This window comes from Amblyomma mixtum, chromosome 3, assembly GCF_055824585.1.
Source record: "Amblyomma mixtum isolate Tamu chromosome 3, ASM5582458v1, whole genome shotgun sequence".
NCBI lineage: Eukaryota > Metazoa > Arthropoda > Arachnida > Ixodida > Ixodidae > Amblyomma > Amblyomma mixtum.
Genome location: NC_143014.1, coordinates 189608498 through 189636189, shown reverse-complemented (window position 1 = coordinate 189636189; position 27692 = coordinate 189608498). Strand labels below are relative to the sequence as shown.

Sequence of the window (27692 nt, the reverse complement as noted above, 5' to 3'; positions counted from 1 at the left end):
AGCTCCGAACGCGAAATGGAAATTCGGAGGTCGTGAGCTGGGATCCCACCGGCTGCGCGCGCGGTTGTTTTTTAAGGCGAAAGCCTTTAATGCCTCATCGTTGTCGACAGAAGGCTGTCAGCAGAAGCTTGTCAGCAGAGGTGTCACTCTTTTGACGAGTGTCCACCGACATATGTGAGACAGTTACTGCGTAATTTCCTTTCCTCAAATACAATTTCATTTTCTTCATTACGGCCCCTCTTTCTCCTTTCACTCCCACTTCCTCCCTTCCTCTACGGTGCGGTTCAGGTGTCCACCGAGATGACAGAGAATTACTGCGCCATTTCCTTTCCTCAAAAAGCGTTGCGTTCACAGGGCAAGGCATCGCGCCGAACGGGTGGTGGCGTTCCGTGGACTTCCTGGCAGCACAACACGCTGTCGCGTTCCGCTCCTAAAGGCGAAGCTTAAGCGCCACTAATTAGCGGCTAATTAGTATTTAGTCATTCACAAGTAATTAACAATTAATTAGCAATTGTCATTAGTTTGTAATTAGTCATTATTTATGTTTGACGTCATCCAGTGGTGATGTCACCAGTGCCACAGAGGCAGCCAAAGTGATGCGGAAAACGCTTTCGCCTGTACGCACTTTAGACAGTCAAAGTGAAATATCACTCTTGATATTTCACTGTTGGCTTAGTAGCTGTACTGTAACCGCATTTTCAATTGTACTTTTGCGTTGCTTGTTTTGTGGTATCTATATTGTTCGGTACTATCGCACTTGCTTTGCTTTTTCCCCCTGTATGTATTTCCCTCTCCTGCTTGGACATACAGCATGTCCGCAGTATTCAATGAATAAAAATAAATAAAGTGCGCCCTGAATTTTTCTCCTGCTTTCTAATCGATTCTCTTTAAGCGATAAAATAATTACAACGTTAATCTCCCATTGATCGGCATTACAAATAAAAAAAAAAGAAACGTTCCCTATGTTCATTTGTTTCGGTGACTGTTGGCTGCCATCATGTACTATCAGCGTCAAATGAAATGCGAACAAAACACCTGAAACGCGAGCACAAAAAATCAAGCATATTAGAGGCTGGAGGTGAAATACAGGCGTGGTTTATTAACATTTCACAAGAGCGGTCTTTTCGGCTTCGATGGGAAAATCAACTGCTCATGTATTTTGCCTCCCTAGTATAATATCTGCGAGTTGTGGTGTTCGCGTTTCAATTGGCTTGTTCGCGTTTCAATTGACGCTGACAGTACGTCATAACTAGCCCCCCTTTCCCCTTCCCTTGCCTTCAATTACTCGCGTCTTAGTATCTCATCACAGTCCTGCACGAGAGAGCGCCTATGTAGCCTAAGCCATAATGTTGCTCCAGTCTAGGAACGGACCCGTTCGTGCGGAGTTCCGGACGAGGGCTGCAACGCCCCCTTTCCAATCCCCCGTACATTGTGTTACAGCTTCTGAAAAAAAGAGCCGCCGCTTCCTGAACGTTTATTATCCTGGCAGCATTTTCCGCGCCACCGAGAACGCATCAGCAACGTGAAAATCCGGTCGCTCGCATGCAGCGATTGCAGCCGCTACTGCACGAAAGTGAGGACCGAGGCATTTCCTTCCGAGAAATTGTTCGAAATGAGGTAGTTACGAACTGAAAATGCGCATCGTCTGAATATGGTGCATGATAGCGCCGAGCGGAGAATGCATTCGCAATGAGAAAATGTATGCCGGACATACAGCTTTGAGCTGCATTTTTACGCGTTGGAATTTCCTGAACAAACGCTTCCGCTGAACAAACGCGTGGGTCTTCGCGCTGACGCAATCTAACTAAGCTCCAAACTGAATTCATCGTGTCCCCTGGTTATCTGGTGCACTGTTTTTGAATCACCAATTTCTTTTCTAGATCCTTCATTCGTTCTTCACTGTAGTCACATTCATTCACGCAAGTTCTTCGGTTGCTGCCAAGGTTTCCGCTTGTCTGAGCGCTTCACAAGCGTGCAGTATGCTCATCCCCCCCCCCCTTTGGTGAATTGTGGCTTTCTTTTGGTCCGTGCTGACAAACACTGCATGAGAGGGGAAAAAAAAAAAGTTCTAATTTGTACGAGATAAAGCGTGTAACGTTCCAATCGGAGTGCAAATAAAAACAGCACTTTCGCAAAAATGAACGCTGCGTCAACTTATTCAGGAACTGTAAGTTACCTTACAGCGCTGATCGCTCATTAGGCAGAACTATGCCACCGTGTCTCGGCGCGCTCTGTTACCAAAATAGAATGCATACGCGCTTTGCGTCCTGGAAAGCATGTAAAACAGTTCACTTCTACATTTATGCGGAGTTAGTACTGACGAGAGCGCCGGCTGCCATCGGAGAAAACAAAACTGTCGTCTAGAACCATTTATTTTTCCGCTAAAGCGGTCTTTACGTAGACAGGACACCTGTTTGATAACGCGTCTCTGAGCCCAATTGGGAGACTTCGGGGCGTATACCATTGCAACCGCTGTATAAGCACGCGCCAGCAGCTCGCATTTTTCTCTCGTAAAAGTGCATTGGCGGCGGAAGCAAGTGGTGACACCGTCGGTACACCGTGTGGCCCGCGTATTTTTAGGACCTATTACTGCGAAAACTCCTGCGCGCGGTCTCACGCTGGGTAGCAGGCGCGAGCTGTTCTCACCAGCGCCTTCATGATACCGCAGCCTCAGACTTCCGCCATCCGCTGCGTCTCGCGTATTCCCGCACGCGCATTTCTAGTTTATGCATTCCCTCGTTGCCTTCTGGGTTTGTTTCTCGCACACCTCGTGAGCAAGAAAAAAGAAGTCGGGGGGGGGGGGGGGGGGGGGGGAGAGGCGGCGTCTAGATGCAGGATGCTGATTGCACCGCTCCTCTCAGATGCTAGCACGCAGAACCGCAGTGGCGGTGCGCGCTTCGAGCGTGGTGTGCAAAGCATTAACAAGAAAGAAACGCGAAGGAAATTCCACTACGAACGCTCGCACTGGGAGCGCGGTCGTGGAGAATGTGGAGCGGAAAATGATACTCGGCCGCCCCCTAGTGGGCGCCGCCGTTGTACTGCGCAGCGCATGGCGGGCACGCGCCGCGCTCTTGCGCGATGTTCTCCGGTCGTGCGGTATCGCTCCGAGGAGCTTTCCACTGCCGGAAGTCGCGGGTCGCTGACTGGCACAGCGCCCTGCTCAGCGTGCGAGGGCGCATCTTACAAAGCTGCTCTGACTTCGTCCGCGTCTCCTTCTCTTCACCCCGCACTTTCTGTCGACTTTCGCGTCCACATAATGTGCGCCAGTAGCGCGCAGCTGTTTCAGCTTCAAACAAAATGAATGATCAGTAAGGGCCTTCTTAGCACACGCGAAGGCGAGCTGTCGTCATGATGTTCTCGAAAATACTTGCCTTTTGCGCACACGTGACGCTCGAGCAGGTTTACTGTGAATTACGCCCTATGGTCTCTGTAGGATGCATGCTGTGAACTGCTTGGACGCAATGATACTCGAATAATATACCCTTCTGCTTTCACGCCATCTTCAGCGGACGAAATTGCTATGCAACAAGACGGGCAACTGTTTTACCATCGCCGTGCAGAGTAAAAATGATTGTGATTGGCGAGATTTAGCAGCCACTCCCTCCTCCAAAGAAAGTAGAGTGCCCTGAGCGATCGATGCATAAACAATGCGCAGAATAGTAAAATGGAGTCTCAGAATGCGCACTTGACTTTCGGGAACTGCGGTTCTGGATGGGCGCTGTGGCAGAATTATTTTGGATTTTATCGAGGCTTCGCAGTAACGCTTGCTTTGGGCTGAAATAATACCGCGGCATACTCGCTTCTTTTGACGAGAACAGTGTTGTAGAGACACGAAATATAAAGCCCTAAGTCCGACATTATCACGTCCTACAACGCATGCATCAAGCTATGTTTAAATTCGCCCCCCCCCCCCCCCCCCCCCTTCATCCAGGGTCCTTACATATATTTTTAATACGAAAGCATTCGATGGCTCTTCTACACGAAAACCTGGTCTGGTGTCGCCCAAAGAATGCCGAAGAATTTTGTTACCAGCCAAAGAAGATGCATTCACAAGAGAGAACCGCACAGGACAAGGGCTTGTCCAGCCCTTATCCTGTGTGGTTCTCTCTTGTGAATGCGTCTTCTTTGGCTGGTAACAAAATTCTACAGCATGCCATACCAAGAGGCCCACCATTCAGCCTTGCTCCAAAAAGTGCCGTTACAACACTCGTGATTGGTTGAAACGGCGGGAAATTGCGGAATGATAACCATTAATAGTCAGTACCAGTACTTACAACAGCACCAGTTACAAAGGAATAGAACTGAATTAGAATAGCTTTGGAATACAGTTAGAATAGAATTGAAATAGTATGTGGATAGAATTGGAATAGAGTTGGGATATAATTAGAATAGAATACAATTAGAATAGAATTGCAATGCTTTCGTATTACTCGCATGTAAGTTCATTAGGTACCGCCGGTAATTTTTTGACGTTACGTCTGCTCATTTAAAGGTGCAAAATCGCACCATCTATCTGAAGACAGTCGACGAAAGGGGCTCCAGGGGGCGAAACTTCCATTTCTGTTGGGCGCTTTGACGAATTATCGCGTAGAGCTAAAAATTGATCATGAAAATTGTGTTGGTGCGCACGTACTGAGTTTTACGTGTTTTCGAAGCTAGAAACCACGCTGCGTTTCTTTGTAACGGGGTCGAAAAATTTATTTTTCATTTACATATACTGCAGGCCCATCTTAGGCTCATGCAGGAGTGGGGATACATGCAATAGTGGGGATAATACTCTTCCGCAAATAATACTTTCTGGAGTCAGTCAGGACAAGCACATTTCCTCTCATTTTGTTCGTTGCAAAAACATGAAAAAGTGCATGACGTTACGGTTGACTTGCCTTCGTTGTCACAGGACGTAATTCTCAGGATTCTGAGAAGCGCAACAGAGCGTATAAATGAATGTACAACTTCTATATTATCATGAAAGTTAAATATCACGCTGTGACGTCAGAGCTGGAGACGGCTTGAAGAGCACGATAGCGCAGCTGCTTCTGTTAGAAAAAAAAAGAAAAGGGTGACAGTTTTAGCACGGCGGAGACGCACTGGCGTACAGCGTATACCGGACCAGCTACTGCGCATGTGCAGTGGCAGGTCAGGAATGGGTCTGCGCTAGTGCTTCTCCTCTATAGGCTAAAAATCTCCGATATGTCATAAAATTTAAACCATATAGCAGCCAGCGACAAGCACGACCGTGCCCGCGCCTTTCGACTGGTGCTCCTGCGGTGACGTGACGCACGCAGCCATCACCCCTCGTAGCCATCCTAGCTGTGCACCAGAGGTCAGCGGCTCGGGCCATTTTAATCTCCGAAGTGAAGCGTTGAAACAAGAGTAGAGAGTTGAAAAGTTTTCTTTTGTTTGCCAGGTACTGCTGAATAATAATCGAATCAAAACCCGAGAGCCTTTTGTTCATGGCCTACCGTTCCAGTTACAAACTTAATCGCGACGGGAAATCCTTCCTAAAATATATCAGGTCTTCGCTATAATTGAATCGAATGAACCCTTCAACGTTTCATTGTCTGCTATGACTGTTATTAGTCGCATTTGCGCAGCGACCGCTAGCCACTTCAACTGTAGTTATAATTAGTACGGCTATGCTTTTAAGAACGAGCATTCTTCATTTATTTGTCTGGATCACAAGCTTATTTGCAATAGCTTCAAAAGTAAAAGTGGTAATGGAACTGAAGAAGTTGGCATTTTTTATTCTCTTATTTATTTGCTGCGACTGATAGTTTATCTTTTATTCTTAGCTCCATTAACACAGCACAAAGAATGCAGTTAAAATATTCCTGCAGCCAAAGTTTATGCTGGCTTCCCACCATTGTCCGTGTTGGCTCGGAGATGCAGAAGCAGCCGTCGACACACGTCTTTTGCGCTCACTTTCGCGTAATAGATGCCAGTGACGTTCTTACACACCAGTAGCGTAAGGTCGAAAGTGTAGGGGATACTAATGAATGACACGTCCTCTACTACGCGCCTCTTGTGGAGCGAGAGCGCGCCTTCACGACTCTAAAATTAAATATAATTTGAACCGTTGAAGAACAATTTATACTTCAAACCGGGCATTTCAGCGGCACTATCTCGATCCGAAACCTCTATAGTTCCGTTCTGCAAAACGACTCGATGTTACAATCCTGACCGCTTCCCACACGGTTGCTTGCCTGGTAAGAGGCGCCCGTCGCCCGTTCGATCGCGACCCTGATCAGCGCCCTGTGGATGCGGTCGGCTTTTCACTGCGGAGAGCTCGGCCGGCTGCAGCGCTGAGCGCGGATTTTCGCGTTCCCTTTCTCTGGCGGCGCGCGACTGAAGAAGGCGACCCAGTTGCGCAACTTTTATCTCGGCCGATGGTAAGCAGCCGCCGCATCGGCTAGTGGCGAAAGCACGCACACACTCCAGAGGCGTCGCTGCAAGAAGCCCCGAAGGAGGCCGTCGTGTTCGCTTCGCCTGTTCTGCAGTCGCTCCGTGCGCAATAATATAGCTAGCGCTGTCTGCGGCTGCAGGGTCTCAAATCCGTCCCGACAAGCATGTCGCATTCAAGAAATATATGCGGAGGGAGGGGAAAGGGCGAGTGCATTGAAGGATTGCATTGGTGGGAGAGCATTGTGATGTGAGAAACGGTTGATAGGAACATACTTACTACTGCGCCCTGGGCGAAGGAAACGGAGAGTTAAAGAGAGAGAGTGTGAAAATGGGAAGTGACGAAGTCATAATACAATTAGCTGCACATGCAGTAACCGAGACATTATGCGCACGGGCACATTCTCATGACGTGCAGCGAGCATAAACGCTTCAAAGACGCGAGTCCGGCCGGTTTCACAGGCGATGTCTAAAGCACAGTGCGCGCGTGTACTCACGCATCACACAGAGAACAACCTTAACGCATGCTACAGTGAGGGACATGCGGGCCTGTCTCACGCACAAACTGGTGTACCTCGCCTTCTGTTCGCGTTGTTATGACGGGTTGCATATGTGTGCCCATGAATAAAATTCTAAGCTGGGCTTTTCGAGGGGAATAGTGTGTAAGGTGGATTCGGGGAGAATTCTGCTGAACGTCCATGTTCCTGGATGTGGAGTGAAGTGGCAGTTTTGAGGCTGAAGATCGGGGTGGTATGGTGTGGGCTGTGCCTACATAACAACCGTGAGGGGTATATACTTTTTGGCCCCGATAGAGCTAACCTAAACGGTGTTACAAGCGCCTGCTTGTTTTGTATGCTAGTCGGATTTTAAACGACAAAGAATTCTCGGAGAAAACACTTCCATACCTCTGTGCGTCACTCTTATGAAAAACGTGAGAGACCGTTATTTAACTTCGTTCATATTTAAATGAGGCAGAGTAACCGTCGTTTTGTATATTTATTCTTCTTTACTTTATTTTTCCCATTACTGGATGATAAGGTTTATATATGCCCGGCTTAGTTGCCGTGCCGCATTCCCAAAAAGTGCATTGGCCGTAATTATTTACCCATGACCCGCACTGTTTTCGGTTCATAAAAAAGTGCAATGGAATGGAACACGCCGCAAGAATCCTGGCCGCCGCTTTGAAGCCTCCGAAATGGCTTCTGCCACGCCTCCCAACGATGGCCGACGGCACGTCCGACCATGGGGCGCCCAGCAGAGGGAACGCAGCCTCGAAAATGGAGCAGGCTGAGCATTCGCGATGGGTATCCCGTCACCCCAGACGTGCGCGAGTGAAATAACGCGAGAGGAGAACCCAGCGTAAATTAACGGTTTTCAGCGCCGCGCTGCTGACCCCGAAGTCGGACCACTCATCCGAGGCGGCGTATCGGGGCCTGGGCGGCGTGCTTCTGATCAAGACAGCGCGGAATTACGATCGGAGTGGAATGCGATATCCCCCTCGCGCTGAAATTGCAGCGTTCTTAAACGGGAATGACGCACGAATGGAAGCCAGTCTGCAGCGCTCCCTCGTTACGGAAATACCACCCATTGGGAAAAAAAACTTTTCAAGCTGCATCTCTGTATCATTTTTCAAGCTTAAAGAGAAAATTCATGCAGTTATTTAAGTGCTGAGTTCAGCCGCTTTGATACGACACGGTCAGGTACAAACTTCTGGTTAGTGGGCTGATTTGTGGGGTTGGACGTTGGCGTTTGTCTAGAGCGGCTTATGCAGCTGCGAGGATCGCTGTCTGGTTAGTGTTCGCCTAAAACTTTATAATGGCCAGCACCCGCTCGTCGTTTGAAATAATTTTGCTGACTGAATTATCTGTTCACTGAAATAATGTAGAGGATGAAAACTTGATTTTACGACATAGCCTTTAACGGCGTAAATCGTAGGGCAGCTCGTATTCATAAACGGGAAAGCGCCGTGGCATCGTTCGTGCAATGTCGTTCGCTTTAAACTTCTTTGACCTTTATCTCGTTACCTTAACGAAGCATCTACGAGTGCCACAACGGACCGCGTTAACAAGCTAACGTAACTTCCGCTGCTCCCACCCGCTTCCACAGACAGCGCGTATGTAGTGCGCAACCTTCACACGTCGCTGAAGCTCGCAAAAAGCGAACGAATAAATAAAAAAAAGGAACGAAAGCATCCGTGTGTAATAATGGCGTGAAGAACCAACAATTACTGCAGCGCACTTCGAAACGCTCTTTGCGGGTTGACTGCCCCTCTTTCTTTTTCCCGAGACGCAGAGTGACGGTGGCACTCGAGTTAAATAACACGCACCGCGGGTCAGTCTGCAATTTCCTTCAATGCGTTTGGCCCCTCGCTGCGACAGCGAGGCGCGAAGGATGCGTCCCTTTAGCCTGCTGGGCCAGCGTCTTCGCGACAGGGATGGTATACACCGGCCTCGGAGATCGGGGAACAATGGGCGAGATAAGGTCAAGTCTCGCTAAATAAAGAACAATTGCCGTGCGGCGTGCCCCGAGTGGTGTCCCCGTTTTCTTTCTTTATGCGGGAAGGCCACCACTCTTCAAACGACGCGTGGAAGTGCGCCACTTGGCGGCCGTGCGGGACGCGAGACACCGCGTCCTGTCACAGGCAAAGACGTACTTCGTGCTCGTGGAGTCGCCCTCGGAGATGAGGCGTGAATCATGCAGCCACGAGCTATGCAGAAGCCTTCAATACCGCCTTAAGAAGCTGTATAGCACCCGCAGCCAAGGAACGTTATTTGTTGTTAATCACGGGATAATCGCTCCTTTGGACACTATTGGGACTTGCCTTGGCTCATCGAGCTTTGTGTCGACGGCGATGAGTGAACGCCCGTGACCCCTTTTAGCCCGTTCGCTTATGTTGCCTTTCATCTAACAGATTGTTTCTCTTCGTTAATTTCGAGAAAAGTATATTTATAAGCTCTGTGGCGAGGATCGCAGTGTTTCGACATACATCGCAGTCCCTAACTTTCTTTTCTTCAGATTGTACGATTATTCGCAATGGACATTCGGCGATCGTACGCCACAAGCTGTAAACAGAAACATGGCCTCCAATAACCAAGAAACGATTAAATAAACAACAGTGTCTAAACGGGCATATTCTTGGTGCTTGGTGCGCGGTCAATGACCTCCCTGTAAAATATACGCAGATTTTCGCTCGTGAAATTTCGCAGAGACGCTTCCAGAATCTCGCATCACGTCTGTGCCCAACGAGTCGGCGCTGTGTACGGCGTGCGCGAGCAAGGAGGTCGCGGCTTTTTCGCCCATATCTTCTGTACCCTTTTTCGGCCCCGCGGCGCACGAACATTGAATAACGGGCGCGTTGAAGCGTCCGCCATAATTGATGGGCAACATCGAAGCGTATCTCGAAGCAAGAAAAGGGCCTCCAAGTTGCGGATATAATTGCGCAGCTGCCGAGGCATGCAGGCGCGGTATCGATTAGCAGCCGAGATATGTACCGGCGATTCCCCCCCTCCGAGCTGTTTATATATAGCTCGGCCAGCCAGGCGCCACAGTTCGAGTGGCCCGTGGTTCGGACGGTGCGGCAGGAGCGTGCCGAGAATGGGCCAACCTCCCGCGCCGAAAATGCCAGCCGAGAACGCGCCCCAGAAGGAGGAAGCGCCGGCTGGTGGGGGAAAAAAAAACACGGTCCTTTTCAGGAGCATGAAACAGCGCCACTTCCTTCCCACTGTGGCCGTTGTCAGGAGGCTGGTGGCTCGTTCCGCCACGGTCGCTGGCGCACGCCGGCACGCGTATCGCTTGCGGCTAGGAGGGAACGGCGTTGGCTTGCGCCAGGCAGAACATTGAGAGCTGCCCGGAACTTATGCCGAGGGCTTGCGCGGGTTTCTTGGTTGAATGTCTTGAAGCGCTACATGCGTTCCAGAGGGTGGGGTGTGAGGTTGGGCTACGCGATGTGCTTGCAATAGTTATTGCTTTTGCTCCTGGTGATTCAGAGTCTTTTATGTCCTCCTTACTGTCGGGATTTTCCGCCCGGACATTTGGGCATTTCGTCGCACTCGCGCTGCACGGTTGCTTGGAAGTGACGCTTAAAAAGAACCATGCCGGCGCTGCTCCCCCAAAGAAAACTTCCTAACTAGCCGCTATCACAGAAGTATCAAGTGACCGCCTTGCCGATGTGCCGTTGGATAACTTTATCTGCCGTGCCATCGCTTCGTCTGCAGCACGGAATACTGCCGGGACAAAAGAAGCACTAGGGCTGTGTCTGTTGCCCGTATTAAGCACAAAGCGTGTAGTAAAAGGTGTTATAGACGTCAGCCTTAAACGATGTTCTTGCGATACATGTCGGTAGCCGTTGGGGCTCGGAAAATGGAGAGGGAAGAAAAAAAAGGAACGAGAAGGGAACGCGACAAATGCTTTGGTGTTCGACCTGCCTCTATTTTTCATCCCACTGCGGAATGCGCAGTTGACACTGGTTGCTTGTGCACGATATGCGTGCCGAGAAAAACTCCCGTCTTCTGATTTTTTGTGACCCCTCGAAGCTCTGAATTTGAAGTTTATAAGCGTTCTCGCCTTTCTCCTCTATTGAAATGCGGCTGCTGCGGCCGGGTATCAAACCACGACTATAGTGATCAGCGTCAGAAAATCATCACCAGTAGATAACGCTGGAGGAAGGGCTGGAAGCAACAAAGAACAGTAATTTTCTTGATGTTTTTTTTTACCGCATGCAATGCTTCGGTAACGCTTTTAGTACTCCTTTTTAACTCGTATCAAGATGCGAAGGTAAACTTCGTTTTAAAGGCGCTGGAGGTGCTCTGAATATTCCTTGTAACGGTCATGTTTTCTTTTTATTCTGTCGCAAGTGGTCAGTGCTCATGGGCTACTCACGGCAACGCTTCCGGTGACCAGGTGGCCTCATTGTAATTTTATAAAAATTAACTTCCTCTTAAATGAAAAAGGGGAGGCATAACGCGCTTCGCCAGATGGCATGTACGACATGGGAATTACAATTGATGATTGAGATAAGCGCTAGTGTGCATAACGCACCGTTTCGAAGGAAGACTTCAATGCAATGTGAGCATCGCACTAATAGCGAGATGAAGCATGGCAGGACTCAACACCAATGCTAAGTACATTGGCGACACTGAATGGCAGTGCTGATATGCGTGCCACGAGGCACTGCAGTTTTTGACCTGAACCAGAAAACCGTCCAATCGGCGATATCAGAATAGAGGACTCCTTTCAGAAAAAGCTTTCGAAAGGGTGTGGCCGCAACGTACTCGTAACGCTGGCCTACGACACTGGTCTCTTTGGTGCTTTATGTGTGCAGTGAAGGGTTTATGGCTTATGGTTTATCGGGGTTTAACGTCCCAAAGCGACTCAGGCTATGAGAGACGCCGTAGTGGAGGGCTCCGCAAATTTCGACCATCTGGGGTTCTTTAACGCGCGCTTACATCGTACAGTACACGGGCTTCTAAAATTTTGCCTCGGAATTTGACTGCCGCGGCCGGAGTCGAACCCGCGTATTTAGGGTCAGTAGCCGAGCGCCGTAACCGCTGAGCCACCGCGCCGGCAGGAGCGAAGAGTGCATTTGGAACTTATATTGGCCATTATGCTGAGCTTCTTAATTTTATGTCCGTCTTTCCCTCTCCTTGGTGCAGAGTTGCTGCTAGGCCAGAAAACCGCGCCTCTGGCCATCGCTTCTGCATTTCGCTGTAAATTAATCCTCTCTCTCTAATACCCTTGCCGAACGTGCATATTCTAGGCACAGTCATGATGTACCTGACAAACGTAACGCCATCGGAATTGTTCGCGTTTCTTAGTTTAAAAATTCGTCACGCTACTATCTAATACAGAGTTTCTAGTGATCACAACGCTCTAAGGAGCCAAACATGCCGTTAAGCCACCACCTGAGCCTCGTTTGATCTTTTCGCGAAATCAAAAACGTTTTACGCTAAATTTGCTCTGTGGCGGCCCCAACAACGTTAAACCAACACAGGTCAGTTTTCACGCTGCTGACAATAGACTCCGCATCATTCGGATTGAGTATTAATTGAGAGTACCAGACAATAAGCGCCTTACCACTTTCTGCGAGATGTTCGCGACAGTACGTTACAGTTGCCGCGAATATACTTATAACGATTGCGTGGCATTTTTCATTAAGGTTGCAACGCTGAAATCGCTTCATTTTCTTTGCCATCCTATTCGCCATTTAAAAGTTAAATTCAACTAGATCTAACTTTGCGCCAAAGACAAAATGGTCGCTTCGCGGTTTTAGGCGCTTACAACCATTTACCACGTTACTGCTCTTGCGTTGCTGGCTGGGCAGTCTGCAGGCCAGCACTAAAAAATAGTTAATTTTTATCTTTAGGAATATCAGGAACTCTGACACAACTTCTTCACGTATGTTGTAATATATTGGAGTGAACATTAAAAAAAATGGTCGGGATGAGAGTGCTGCTCACAGGCGACTACATGTTCGGGGGTGAGCCCTTCAGTTCGCGAACGCAACGAGGTTTGTGCGAGGACTCAGCCTTACAATAGCGCAGTGACAGGGGTGGAGTGGCGATTGACGCGAAATACGACCCGAAGCCACGAGAGGCATAGGCCAGAGGTAGCTCCCCCTTACAAACGAAACTTTGTTGCGTCTCGTATGCCGTATACAACGGCGCGTCCAACGCCTTTCCTGACATCCGTCTCCGCATCTGCCCGCAGTGATCGATTCCACGGGTCGGCCGTCGGCCGGCACCTTGGAGGGCACCCTGTCGGACTTCGGCAACTACGACGAGTGCCTCAAGATCCGCATGGTGGACGAGCACACGGGCGAGGAGAATTTCCGCGGCAAGTACTGCACGCTCAAGTTCGCCGCCCCGATGCCGCCCAAGCCCGAGCGCCTCAACTACCACCAGAACATCTTCAACACCACGCTGGATGAAGGAGGGGTACGTGTCACCCATTCGTTATGCAGAACGTACGGCAGCTATGGCCACTGCCTGCATTCTTGCTTAGTTCTTTGTTTCTTTTCCCTTGTTTCTTCTTCTTTCTTTTTTTTTAATGTTGTGAAGCTTACTCTATGGGCGCCAACCAAATATGTGATTTTCAGTGACGAAAAGAAAAGACAGACCTCGCACAATGTCAGCATTGGCGCCAACCAAATGCGAGATTTTCAGTGACAAAAAGAAAAGACACACCTCGCACAATATCAGCATTGAGGCCTATGTACAGAGATTAAGAAACAAAAATAGGCGGCAAGAGAAAACACGAAAACGAAGGCCCTGCACCAGTGAGTCGGTGCTTCACACTAAGCTCACAATATATGCCGTGAAGTGGTTTACTCGGCGTACTTGCTTTGACAGGGATATCGCAGCGACTATACAGAGGATGTATAAAAGGCTCGCTATGAGCACCGACCAATCCGGCTATGATATCCTGCAGAGAGACGAAAAGTTTCTTTTTTTTTTTTTTCTAAATTCAAGCAGTGTCCTTCCTTCTTCGCAGCTTCTCGAGGACATGGCAAGAGGGGCGCCCTACTTCTACCACTTGTCACCAAAACTGGGCATATGCATTCCGTCTGCCTGCTCAGGACAGGACATCGAGTCCCTCATCAACGTTGGTAATTATATTTACTACCTCCCGTGAGACTCTCAAAGTTTGGGTTGATATCTAACGTATAATACGTCTATAAACTTCCGTTTAGTATAATACCGAAATTAATGCAGTCCTTCAGGTCGCGAGAACGTGCACCTCTAATAAAATACCTCTTAAATGTCAAATCAGGAATTTTGAAAAGAAAAAAGTAAGAATGTAATTATAATTTTTGCTGCTGTAATTCAATGCATCTGTGACGGCAATGCTCAACGTACATGACAACACAATCACCCTTTAAGTTTTCGGAAAAAAAAAAAAAAACACTGAAGTCTGACAGAGTGGTTACGACAGCGTCGGTTTTCTGTCCCGAGTAGTAATAAACCACGCCATCTGATTTTTCTGCAGAAATAGACTTCGCTAGACAGCCGTTGCAGCTTGGGCGTCTTGGAGAGCGTCCACGTTTTGCAAAATGGTCTCAAAACAGTAGCGCACAAAGCTTATCGAGCGTGCAGTGTAGCCCTCTGTTTCGATGCTGCGCGTGTGAACAAAGCTTAACAGAATTGAATGGAGTACGAAGAACGACGATGTACAGCGCTGCCCCGACCGGATTTCGAACCCCCGTCGGCGCGAACAGATCAGCTTCGCTGGCCAATGCGCGAGGGCATCGCCGGAAGCCGATCACGCCTTGCGTTAAACTGCAACACACTTTAGCGCTGTGCATTGCGCATCATCGTCGTCTTTAACTTCCGTCTGCGGCGTCAACAGACGACATCAGCTAAGCCTCGATCAGTGTTTAACCTGAGTCTGATATCGCCGCCACATGTGCCGACGACCCAGCAAAGCAAAACCATGAGGCAACCAAGCTAAACACATGCTTTCGCATGTCTACTCGGTTTAGCTACGTTAAAATTCTTTCACTTTTTTCGCAATATTTGGCGATTGCAGCGCTTTTTGGAAACGGTCGTTCCAACCAGAAACTATATATGCAGTGGTCGACCAAGCGTACACCGCGTGCATTCTAATTTACTATGTTATACCAGAGCCGTATTGCGTCCGCAGGGGCGGGGGGGGGGGGCATGTATGAGCCTCTCTTCACCCTCTCTTCTCGCAGAAAAAAAGGAGTTAATTTATATCCCATTGGTTATGTCATTGATATGGTATTGGTTATGTCATTGGTTATGTGTTCTTCTTCCATGTCGCATGAACATGCGATAGCAAAAGTTTCGTCCAGGACGCATTCGAGGGCCGGGAAAATATAACGACTTCTAAAGAATCTTATTTAGTATTTGTTGATTTTGCCTTTCGTCGTTGGCCGAGGCGCCGCCAGAAGCCCGCTACCGCTGGGAAAGACGAGGCAGAATCAAACGAAAAACAAAAAAAAGATCCTGTATGTTGTACGGGCCTAAAACAGCACTCAGGCGCACACGTCTGAGGTTTGCAATTTCAAAATGCAAATTCAAATATTTTATGAGGAAAGCGGCAATAATTGTCTCATTCTCGGTGGGTACCCGAACCGCGCTTTAAGGGCAAGGTTGAAGGCGGGAACGAAAGAAGGAAGAGAGAAAGAAGCGCCATAGTGAAGGGTCCGGAATAATTTCGACCATCTGGGGATCTTTAACGCGCACAGACATCGTGCAGCACACGGTTGTTTTTGTACGATTTCATCGTTTTGCTTTTTCTCGCTTAAATCAGGCTGATCACTGCAGCTGGAAAAAAAAAAAAGCTTTCCGTCGCTGGCAAAGCGCTCTCTGCAGTGAATGGGGCCGCGCGCCGACTTTGCAGCGCAGTACATGAGTGAGCAAGCTGGACAGCAAATGGAATTGCCAGGTCTGCAAAGAAGCGAATGAGTTTGTGAGTTCGTCTTGTAGAAGAAAAAAAATAAAAAAGAAGTTGGCCTAGTAACTATTTTCCATGACTGTCGATAGCGTAATAAGAGCTCATTGCAGAATATTTTTCACCGTCACAGTTCTGAAGCCCATGGACTGGAACGCCACAGCGATCAACTGCGACGTCGATGGTCCAATCACCATCAAAAAGAACCAGTTGGCCATTATGTGAGTTATGACTCATATGGTTGGGCGGCAACAGTTTCAGGCATTTACGCCACCATGCCATTTGGTCGAAAAACTATAACGGTGCAACAAATTTTTTCATTTCAACACATGCTTACACCTCACCTCATAGTTTGTTGCCACCGGAGTGACGCCGGCAAATCGGGGACTGATTTCTCATAGCTGTTTGCACGGATGCATTGCTCGTGAGCGCCTCGCACCTGAAATCTCAGCCATGTTGACAACCCAGCGTACGATAGCTAAATGGCCATCCTCTCAGGCACCACTCCGTAACACGCGAAAAGTTTTGAGAATTCGGTCCCCGATTTCTAGCGTTACCTGTAGCTGAGTCAAAGTTTAGAGTGATGATGCAATATTATCAAGTGGCATATTATTCGGGGCCTGTACATTTATGTGGCGCAGATTTATTATCTTTAGTTTGAATGCACTTTGTGGCAAAAAAAAAGAAGAAAATCTGTATTATAGCATTGAACAAATGCAAATTTATCCAGAAGGAGGCTATTATATGGACTTTTAATCGGCCAAAAGAGGACAGGCCTGTCATGGTCTGCCGGTTGGTGCAGAGTGTTATCATTCTTTGCTTGCGTATCGCATTCTTGTGCTTTGCAATTATGCATACGCTTTCATGTACTTTTTGAGACCGGTGAATACCGCTACACTGATAATTACTTCATCGCAACGGACAAAAAGGAATGAAAAAGAACGAGGCCATTTCTGTCGTGCAAGACATTGTACATAGTTCTAGGACTTGCAAAGTATCGCTTGTAATGCGTGCATGTTAATGATTGATGATAACATTAGCATGCGACAGGTGTCTTCCTCAAACGCCCTATCCTTTGTCGATTTCTTCTGTTTTGTTATGCAGCATCGTCATCGGCATCATCATAATTCTATGTGTCCTGGGCACCATTTTAACCACATTCCGTCGGATGTGCTCACAAGATCCTAAGAATTTAAGACCAAGTGAGTGAACACATGAATTCTGCCGATACCTATCTGATAATTTTCTCATTCTACACGCTGATTACTTTTTACTCAGAAGTAGTGAGTGATGCGACTATGAGCTCACGCAGTTATGATATTTGATAAAATTCTTTAGCGTTGCTATTTCAGAGCGCATAGTAGGCTATGTCAATGTCGTCAGAGGTCACCTTGGTCTAACATGAGCATATTTACTTCTTAACGAAGCCAAATTATTAGTTAAGCCTGCCGAATGAATTTTAAAAAATTGCGTGCAATGAAAATGTTCCACTCATAAGCTGCAGTGCCAACAGCAGGGCGTTGCGAAGCGATTTTGGAAACATTCACGCATCCAAGTTTTCCTCTTGGGCTTCTTACTTACGTCCTCTTTTTCTTTTTTTATTTTGTGCGGTAACGCTAAGTGACGCATGTGGGACGCAAACTATTCGCCGTTTGAGCATACTGGCTCCAATGCCCCTTATTTGTGCCAACTGTGGTTGGCCTTCGCCGCAGTGTTGCTTGCGCGCTCAGCCGCTGGCACTGAGAGGCTCGTGTCATTCCAGTGTTCCGCGTCTTGACTGATTGCAGTTACAAAAGAAAGGCCTTCGTAGTCATCAGCCTTCTGATACTTATTGCAAATAACTCCATTCCGTCATTATTCTCACGCTGTACACTTCCATGCGAACTGCTGTGTTTCGAGCTCCTAGAAACTTTACTACGGAGCGATATAAAAATTATGTGACTAATTAAGCGTTACGAACAGTGTTACTCGTGCTACGTTATTGCCAAAAATAATGTAATGGTTTTATTTTTGCGAACCACAGCTGTTTTCTGCAAGCTCAGCTCATATTGCGTGTGACCCTTGACGCACTCAGAGTTAAAATAGGTATGCTGAGCTCACTTCGACGTGTTAGCGCAGTCCGAACCCAGTGTCCCCGGACACCTAAAACATAACAAGATTGCATGTTATGAGTTCGTTATGATTTCTTGCATCACAAGTAGGAAAGGTTAACAGTAACACGCTAAAATGCTCCAGCGCCGGCAAAACGTTCCTTTCTTGATCGAGATTAGTAAAAGAAGATAAATATCCACATTAAACTAAAAGCATATTTAACTTGGGTTAAATCTTGATAGACCTAGCTGAAGTTGAGATCATGCAGTTGGAACACTTTTCTTAATGCGAACCCGGGACCGGCTCCGAACAGTGTTGTGTCTGGATTTCGACAATAGGATCTTTTATATGTCACGCACCAATATTTTCTCTCCGCTTTACTTTTGTTTCTTGTAGATCTGTTTTTTGATATCATGAAGTGCTTCTCCTTCTACGACAACGCCCAGAAGCTCTTCAACACCAAATCTTCGCAAGGCATGCTTGGCGCCATCCACGGAATCAAGTTCCTGAGCATGTGCTGGGTCGTTCTGTGCCACTCCTACATATTCATGAACCCAGAACGAGTCGGTACTGTCCTTTCACTGCGCTTATCGAGCTAATAGAAAAACGGTGATGGGATTGCCCTCCTTAAAGCTCGCAGCTTCGCATGGCACAATCCTCAAATGCACATACGGGTAAACCAAGAAATCACCACGAATAAAGAACTGTTCACTCTAAGCCCTCGTGGCACTTCCGTTGAGAAGTGTGGGCGACCGATGTTTCATGACGTAAGCTCTCAGAGCACTGATTAATAAAATTCTCTTCAGAACGTGAACATGGAGCTACTTTTGAAAGAATATTGAAAGTGGTTAAAAATTCAAACGTTCTGCCTTGAGCGGCTCTTCACCTCTTCTTATTTCTTCTACAAGGTTCTTGTAAAGTTTGGATCTTCTAGGCGTTGCAGCTCAAGAGGAGTCGAAAAGAACAAAAAAATTGCTGCGGAGGATATCCTAGCGCTAACGTTATAATACCCAAGGTTTTCTTTTGTTTTTATTTTAATGCGCGAAATGACCTTTACTGCCCTTTCTGCTTTCAGTGGCTCTGGAGAACATTCATCAAGATCCTTTCACTTGGTCCTTTCAAATTATGATGAACGGCTGGCTGGCTGTGGATACATTTTTCATGCTAGGGTGCGTATGATTTCACCGGGCAATCTAGTGGAGCCCTAGTGTGTGTCCTCTGATGCTCGCGAATGCTGATTCATTAATGTGCCTCTTTTCAGTGGAGTGACCCTCGCCTACTCAACTCTGCGCCATATGGCTGAGAACAAGGGACGACTCAATATATTCATATACTTTTTCCATCGCATATTCAGGTACTGAGGACTTCCTGGCTTTGTTACTTGCGTCTTTCTGCCAACGCAGTTCCCTTTCCCTACCGCGTCTGTTATTTTTCACGTAAATGGTCATGGAGGGCGTAAATAATGAATGTGTCGCTCCAAGACACTCCCGTTATAGCTGCTACTGGTGGCAGCAGCGCGGTATGGCTACCAGTCGCGCAAACCACGGGCTCGACGTGCCACCTATCCCGCATGCACGTGTACCGTACACACCAGAGCGAACTCCGCTGGTGGGCGAAATTCGCAAAGCTACTCATGCGCAGCTGTGCTTCGTGAATGGTCGGCGCTCTCCTCGTTCGTTGTCATCGCTGGCCGCTTATTGTGCGGCGGCCAATCACGCAGCGTTCCAACGGAACATAAGTAATGTGAACACGGCCGTAGAAACAGGATGATGTTCTTACTGACGAATGCCATACGTATAAGGAAAGTAACGGGGCGCTGAAGCGAATGGAACCGCAATTGAGCACCTTTACTCGACGTTAGCTGGCACTGAGATCGGGTTCAGAAATATTGCGACGCCTCCCGGGTAGCGAAATATCCAGTTTGCTGCACATTAATAGACGAAAAGTGCCTTGCACAGCTTACTTGGACGGGGTTCGATATCTGAAAGCAATGAAGGCGGGGATAAATTTACATATAATAACTGATACATTCTTCTTTTAGATGAACGGAAACCAAACTTTTTTCTAAAAACCGAAGGTAGAAAGCCGCAGTTCGCTGCATAGAAGGGCGAACGTCTGCGTCAAGGTGCTTCGCTTTTTTGTTGCGATGTCAGCTTGTAGTGCAAGATCCGGCCTCATATTGCTGTCTTCCAGGATTATGCCGCCCTTGGGCTTCACCCTCGCTCTCATCATTCTGCTGCCTGTTTTCGGCCGGGGACCTGTGTGGCACGAGATTGTGGACGTGCAAGCTAACAAGTGCGAACAGAACTGGTGGCAGACGCTGCTCTTCTTCGCCAACTTCGTCACCACCTACGACTCCATAGTGAGTGACTTACTTACAGCGTTAAAATCGCCACCACATCAACTTACCTAGGCATGCAAAAAGCTGTAACTGTAACGTGAACGACATGCTAAGAGTGAGAGCTTTAAAAATTTGCAATATGTTCCTGAACGTGTGAAAAAAAAAGCTGCCACCAAGTTTTCTTCATTATATTGTAAAGGAATGACAGAAATAAAACAAAGTTACCTACGTTATTGAGCAAATGGCAGTTAACTGAAACGGCTGCTCTTGAGTAATACGATGAAATGCTTAATTCTTAGAACACGCTGAAAATTGTACAGGTTTTTTCTGCAGTGATGTACTTCTTTTTTCTGCAGTGTCTGGAGACAACATGGTATCTTCAATGCGACATGCAGTACTACATTCTTGCCCTCGCAATCGTTCTACCGATGTACAAGTAAGAAACTTCCTCATTTGGCTAGTCTGGATATATCTGCAAGTTTGCACAAGCCAGATCGCCTTCAAAGCGTGTTAGCTTACTAACTGAATTCAACAAATTGTAATATAGTGCAATACAGACTGTGGGTTTCTACGTGGACACAGGCCACCAACCACCGCGGGTTCGAGCTTCGCGCGAGCCAAGGGCCCCGATCAGCCGTCACCACACACCACTGGGACACCGATGCGGTGCACTCAACCTCCGCTGGGAGGAGAGCGATTCACCGCAAAGAAATAGGCCTCCAAGTTCACAAAGGAGACGTTTATTCACGTCGTCCTTCAGCAGTACACACACACTCAATCGTCACCCCGTCCCGGGGGCGCGCGAGGAGCAAGGCTCCGCTGCGCGCACGAAGTGACTCGAGCAATGCGCGCCGCTAGCACGCCGCTGCAGGAGAATGTCCCCGCGGCAGTGCTGTGATCTCTCTCTCGTGTCGACCGTTGGGCCGGTTGCGAGAGAGAGTGGGCAATCAACGCAAGGTACGACTGTCGGAGGTCGCTGGACCCCGCTGGACAGGCTCGAGCCGCTGCAGGTCAGAGGACACGTGCGGGCGAGCTCGAGTAAGCACTGGTCCGAACGGCAAAGGCCGGCACGGACAAGCAGTAGTGTACGCACCTTACGCTGTCTCGGAGGGATCTCTCTCTCTGGGCCCCGCTCGGACGGTCGCGCGGCGCGCGGCCGCCCAAAGCGGGTCCCAAATTCCCGCCAAAAGGCGCCAATGGCAAAGGCCCTTGGGGAGCCGGGGCGGAGCTGTGGCTAAATGACAGTGATTAGTCACCCAGCCGCCTCTCCACCGCCTGAGGCGGGAGCAAGGGAAAGAGGAGAAACAACGCGGGAGGCCGGCACAGCCGCGCAAAGGCGACGGCGGAAAGCCAGGATTCCCACATCATCCTCTCCTTAAATGCCCTCCTACCCATCGGCAAAGCACGCGGCCAAAATAAGGAAATCAATACCCCCCCAAAAAATAAGCTACACTTCAGTTCCAAAAAAAAAGAAATGAATACACAAAAAAAACTAGCTATACTTCAGTCCCAGCCAGAACAACGTAAGAAAACAAAGGAAAACAAGGCAAACAAACAAACACTGCCATACGCTTCAGTAAAAAAGTACTACGAAATCGACTCGACAATTGTATTTCATTAGGTGCGTCGTTTTAGAGGAAACTGCAGCCTTTGAGCGGCAGAAATTGTTCTTTGATGACCTAGTTATTCATTCTGTTTCATTGAGCTACTTTCATTCATTCATTCATTCATTCATTCATTCATTCATTCATTCATTCATTCATTCATTCATTCATTCATTCATTCATTATTTTCCAGAAAAACTGGACGGTCTCCTGGGCTAAAAGCTAAATCAGCAGCTTGGCGGGGCCCAGGAGGCCATTAGAAGGCAGTGTTGCGAAGGGCAAAAATACATATAAGGATTTACAGCAGTACATACCATATACTCAAAAAATTAATCGCAAGAATAGGATAAAAGATGATGTCTTTTGGAAGAGAAAGAAATATAAAATTCAACATACATCATATGCATCACAATAAGACATGAACCAAATATTCAATAGACAGAGTAATATAGCACCACACCTTCAGTACTCGTGAAGGATGAAAGCAAAGCAATAGGATGACAAACAAGCAGACAAACAAACAAACAAACAAACAAACAAACAAACAAACAAACAAACAAACAAACAAACAAACAAACAAACAAACAAACAGAAAAACAAACAAACGAACAAACACCATGATTCATAATTTCACGAAGTACTGACGCAATTCCTTTGAAGTTAGGCTGTTTGTGTCTCTGTACATATTAAGCCTAATGGCATGTTATGTGCTAATAATTGGCGTTTGTAATTTGTGGAAATGTGGGATTGCTCAAACATCTGGACATCTTGTGCGTATATTAGAAGTACGATGGGTTAGAGCGGCTAGAGATGATAATAATTATTTGATCTCGGTAGAAGAAAAGTAGGCTGCAGTAATCGATATGTGTATAAGTTATCTACTCTTACGATATTTAAGGAACAGAATGCATACTTTGTAGTAACATTGGTTTCATATTTGCAACGTGATGAATAAGGCAAATGTATTAAAAGCAAGAAAGCAAAATGAAAAGAGGTTTTCATGACTCCAAGAGAGCACATTGAGAAAGAAGCAATAATTTTCCCTACACTAACTCCTGTTTTTTTTTCTTTCTTGACAGGCACCCCGTCCTTGGCAGCCTAATCAACCTCATGTTTCTTATAGTCTCATTCATAATAACTGCAGTCATCATAGTTTATTACAATTTCCCTGCAATCATGATATTTCTGCATCCTGACATTGAGTAAGTACAACTTTGTTGGTTTTTTCGGTGATTATTCCTTTTGCAGGAGAGCTTAGGCTCTTAGACCCAAACATAAAATTCCTCCTTTTTTTTGCTTTATAAGAGCTAAAATTTTATGTCGGCACGTGATGCCGATGACCCATTGCTAAGCCTGCTTGTGGGAAAAAACAAGATGATACGAATAAATTAACTGTCTTCGTGACTACTGCAGCTACATCAAAAGACGTCGTCATTTGTGTAGCCGAGGTCTGAATGTGATCAGAAGCAGATATACCGAGCAATACAATACCTCAGAAATGCAAATGATTTTCATTTTTGAATATTAAATGTCACGAAAAGTGGCGAATCCGGAGTGATACTCTCTAGTACCTTCTTTCATTGCGCATTAACATACGTCTTAAATGGACCCTCCAACGCTTTATGAACATTATAAGTAAACTCGCCGATTCGTTAGACGAGTTGTCTTGAACGTCTCGGCTAAATATTATAGCGCCACACGCAAAAAAGAACGCATATATGCAGGCTGGAAAGTTGGATAGCTCTTTGCTTCGACTTTTTAAAATTCGCGCCCTCTCCGTGTAACGCGTCTACGTTTACAAGTTTAGAAGTCGTAGTTGGTAAATACCTGTAGGCATTAGATGAAAGTCAAGCAGCGAATATTCAAACCAGGATCAAAAATGACGAGGAGAAAAAGCATGACCAGGGCATCAGGGATAGGCAACTCTGGTTAGTTTCGATTTCAGCTACTTAAGCGCCCCTGGCGACTGGAAGAGAACTGATGCTTCAAACAGAATGATTCCTGCGCACGCACGCAGCACAGCTAGTAGACAGCGGCGGTGACAACTGTCCGAGCCACCGGGATACGAAGCCGCTGTGTTTTCACCGGTGGTGGTTCGGACTCTGCTCGGGGATGAATATTTTTTCTGCCAGATACCGTTGTCATGACGACGATACCACGCTCCAGTTGGCTAACTTGGCTTCCCCCCTGCCGCTAAGGGAGTGATTGCCGCTGATGTCAGCTGTATTGGCTGGTATATATGGAAGTTTTCTACCTCTGGTGCAGCCGCGTAGCCCTGCCGATGATGTCCCCCATAACTGGAGGCATACCTGTATCACGAGATAAATAAGAAAATTAGAAAACTAACAACGACATGATTACGTGAACGATGACGCTCCAATAAGGTGGGGAATGTGGAGAGCGTGATAGGAATAACGAGAGAAGGATAGATGCGAAGGGGATTATGGGGGAATTTTTTTCCCGACAACTGCGCTTCTATAAAATGCGTTCGAAAAATTCTTGGAGAATATTCATGAAGCAGTATGTTTCAACATTGAATGCGTACCGTACGTTCTATGAAGAACGCCCTTTCGGCGGCACCAGAGCTCAGAAAAGATTTCGACAAAAGAAAAAAGCAATGGAAATAAGCGGCGAGATCAGTATCAATCAGGCCACGGATAATATTGTTCTAAGTGCTCTTTCAGCCCCTGCAGTCCTTCATGGTTCGTAATCCGGTCAATGTTTGTTTTTCCAGCACCGTTTTCCCGGAAGCAAGAGCTTGGAGTGCGGTGGATGTCATCGTAACAAAACGACGATTGTTTGCTTTCTGTTGCAGTCTCATCAAGAAGGAAGCCTTTTACATTCACTGGAGGCCATACACACACTACGGCCCTTACGCAGTTGGTCTCTTCCTTGGCCTGATTTTCTTCAAGAAGCAGAAAATTCGTTTCAGCAAGGTACGTGGGCGGGACGCCACACGTTGGTAGACCTTGAGAGTTCAATTCTTCAGGAGGCTACGATCCTCTTGATCGCAATCGCATAATTTTCTGCATATGGACTGCGTTAATGAACCGACAAGTCCTTAAGTTAGGGAAGCCAAGGAAGTGGAGCATTCGGAACAAGCAAAGGACAGGCCTTGAGACTACATACTTCCACCAGCCGTCACTTGGCTCATTGCGACACGAGTCGAAGGAAACTTCATTTCTTCATATGTGTCACGCATGCGCGGCCTGCTGCTAAGCGGCCAAAATGGGGTGAGGAGCACGCGATATCACTCTCCAGAGTGTATGTGCTCGTTCACAAACTGGCTGCTTCTACTGCCATAAAAAAAAAAAAAAAACTCAACAGGCCAACTATGGTGGTTCAACGGCTATAAGGATAGCGTTGTGCTGCACAGCACGAGCGAGTTGAAGGCAGCGCTCGTGCGCTACCGAATGCACCTGATAGTTGAGGTGAAATTTAGCACGTGAAAAACTCTTTTTACTTTTTAGGCACGCGTTAGGGTCCGTACATTAATGCGGCTTTTTTTTTTTCAGCGAATTATTTTGACTCTTCGGCAATGATCACCACCGCTTTGTCACTAGCGGCCACTAATGACGACGCAGCGGAGCAGTTTTTCGGGAATGAAGGAATAAATATTTATTGAGAGGGAAAAAGGTGGTGGTTGAAGCAAAGCAGTGGGCGTCTTCAATTCAAAACCCCAGAGGCTCTGGCCGACTCAGTGGATATGGCGATGAGCGCCTACTGGTCTTCCCGTGTGGCTCTGGTCAGCCGCACTTCCCACTGATCCAAGAACACAATGGGCGGCTTTAGGCGGAAAAAAAAATTATAATAAATAGGGCACCAGGAGCCGCATTTCACCCTTATATTTTTCCGATCCATTTATTTGCCTACTCGCGATAGGCCAGCAGCGCGCCCTTTATACTAGACTGTAGTAGGTGGCATTCATTGCCTTCTAATTATTGGAAAGAACATTAATGCATGTCAAGAGCAATATTACTATCGGGTCGAAGGAATAAAGCCAAAAAAAAAAAAAACATTTGTCACATAATACAGTTTCAGGCGCGGTATTTTGTAGCGATTTATTTCCCGATTTATTGCTTTTGCCCCTCTTTCATTGGTAGCTTCAGCCTGTGACGAAAGGGCTGACAGCGAGCAAGCACTGTCGCTCCCTGGCTCCGGGGCCAAAGGCGGAGGAGAGGCGAAACAGTGAGAAGAGAAAAGAACCATTACAATATACTGTCCCAGAACTCGATTTCAGTACGCAGAGTTAAAAAGGTGATGCAGATTGCACTGAATTTATTGCGACGTGTGCCTGCTCCACTTCGCTTGCTCTGTATGAATGTTGTCATTGGAGTTCAATTTCTTTGCTATCCTAGTGTCAGCTTTTTGTCTTCCTGCGGTTATTGAGAATAAATCTTATGTGCGAAACAGGCGATCTACATGGAGAACAATGATCAATTATAAGGCAGCGCATTGCGCCTTTAAAAAAGACCAGTCAGTTATTCAGACCGGGTTCGACGAGAAACTGGCCCCTTCATATTAAAATTCAAAGTCATCTTTAAAACGTTAAGAAAAAAGAACATGCTCTTATTTTTTTCTTCTTAACGCGAACTACGAAGCTCACAAAATGGGTCGCAATCAGGCTTAGAACCGCGCAGCAAGCTATGGAAACAAAATGGCAGACGTAACATTGAGAAACATTTGAGATAGATCAAACAGCAGTTGAAGACAATTTAGTTCAAGTTAAAAAAAAAAAGGAAGTTGTAATAGGCCGGACATTTATTGCGTGGCACTGACATCTGGCGGTCATTTAGGGTGTCAAAGCTGATACCAAGGAAAGCGTAATGGAGGACGGCCGAGAGTGACATGTAGTGGAAGGCTCAAGCAGTTTGCCTGAACAACATGGCCACGGCTGGCGCATGGCACGAATAATCGAGGTAATTAGGAGAGGCGCTTGTCTGCGATGAACTCGACTCCACTCGGGTGATGATGATGATGAATACACCGCGGAATATGAAGCCAAACGAAAAAGGTCAGGAGATCTCGCAGCGTGGAGCCCTGTGCTCGCGCGCGAACGTATCGGTGCTGCGGCTACGCATGGGAACTATACGGATTCTCCTCGGCCACTCGCCTTTGCAGCCATAGATGGCAGCACCGCATTCCTCTTAATCTTGATCCATGTGCACGTGCCCCGAATTCCAATGTTCTCCTTCTGTTATCTCCGTTCATGCACTCTTATCTTATGCATCCAATGTGATTTCATGCATTATTCCACGGTGGCGCCGAAACCAAGGAGCAAGAGTATCGATAATCCTGGCGGCCGCTGGCTGCATGCTGCAGTGTGGAACAGAGCTCGAAAGCTTTGCTCGCAGCGAATGTGGTCGCAGCCTATTCCTTTGTCTTGCAGGCGCTGGCGATTCTTGGCTGGGCGGCTGCCATTACGCTTCAGCTGGCCATGATCTACGGCATCCGCGACTGGCACGAGCATTACGAGACAGTCGGAATCGTGGGCTACGTGTTCGCTGTCACCCACCGGACAGCCTGGGCAGCTACCGTGGCCTACGTCCTGTTCGCCACGCAGTTTGGCCTCGGAGGTGCGTGAAATTGTGCGGCGCTGCAGAGCGTGAACGGTCCGTGAAGAGGCCCGTTATTTGCGCTCGGCGGAATGTGATGGCCTGCAGCCAGACTAGAATGCATTTACAGTGGCTACCACCCATCGCAAAAGACTCACGTATTCAAGTATTAAATGCATTCAACTCTATGTTCAACTTAATTGAACAAGCTCTTACTTTATCACCCTCATAGCAATCGCTCCATGTGCTAAGCTGCTGCCACGGGCTATGCTAGCACGACGACGGCTTGGT

General features: G+C 47.4%; 1 protein-coding gene across 1 annotated transcript in view; it reads left to right on the top strand.

Annotated features, from left to right (window-relative positions):
* The window catches only part of LOC149353038 (nose resistant to fluoxetine protein 6-like), a 55697-nt gene that overhangs the window by 21983 nt on the left and 6022 nt on the right, over nucleotides 1-27692 (top strand). The window contains exons 2-13 of the mRNA XM_089577272.1: nucleotides 13105-13331; nucleotides 13888-14002; nucleotides 15944-16031; nucleotides 16915-17012; nucleotides 18298-18468; nucleotides 18977-19070; nucleotides 19163-19255; nucleotides 20095-20263; nucleotides 20599-20678; nucleotides 22926-23048; nucleotides 24662-24782; nucleotides 27236-27422. Coding sequence (XP_089433398.1) covers nucleotides 13105-13331; nucleotides 13888-14002; nucleotides 15944-16031; nucleotides 16915-17012; nucleotides 18298-18468; nucleotides 18977-19070; nucleotides 19163-19255; nucleotides 20095-20263; nucleotides 20599-20678; nucleotides 22926-23048; nucleotides 24662-24782; nucleotides 27236-27422 — 1566 coding nt within the window. The remainder of the gene's footprint in view (nucleotides 1-13104; nucleotides 13332-13887; nucleotides 14003-15943; nucleotides 16032-16914; nucleotides 17013-18297; nucleotides 18469-18976; nucleotides 19071-19162; nucleotides 19256-20094; nucleotides 20264-20598; nucleotides 20679-22925; nucleotides 23049-24661; nucleotides 24783-27235; nucleotides 27423-27692) is intronic.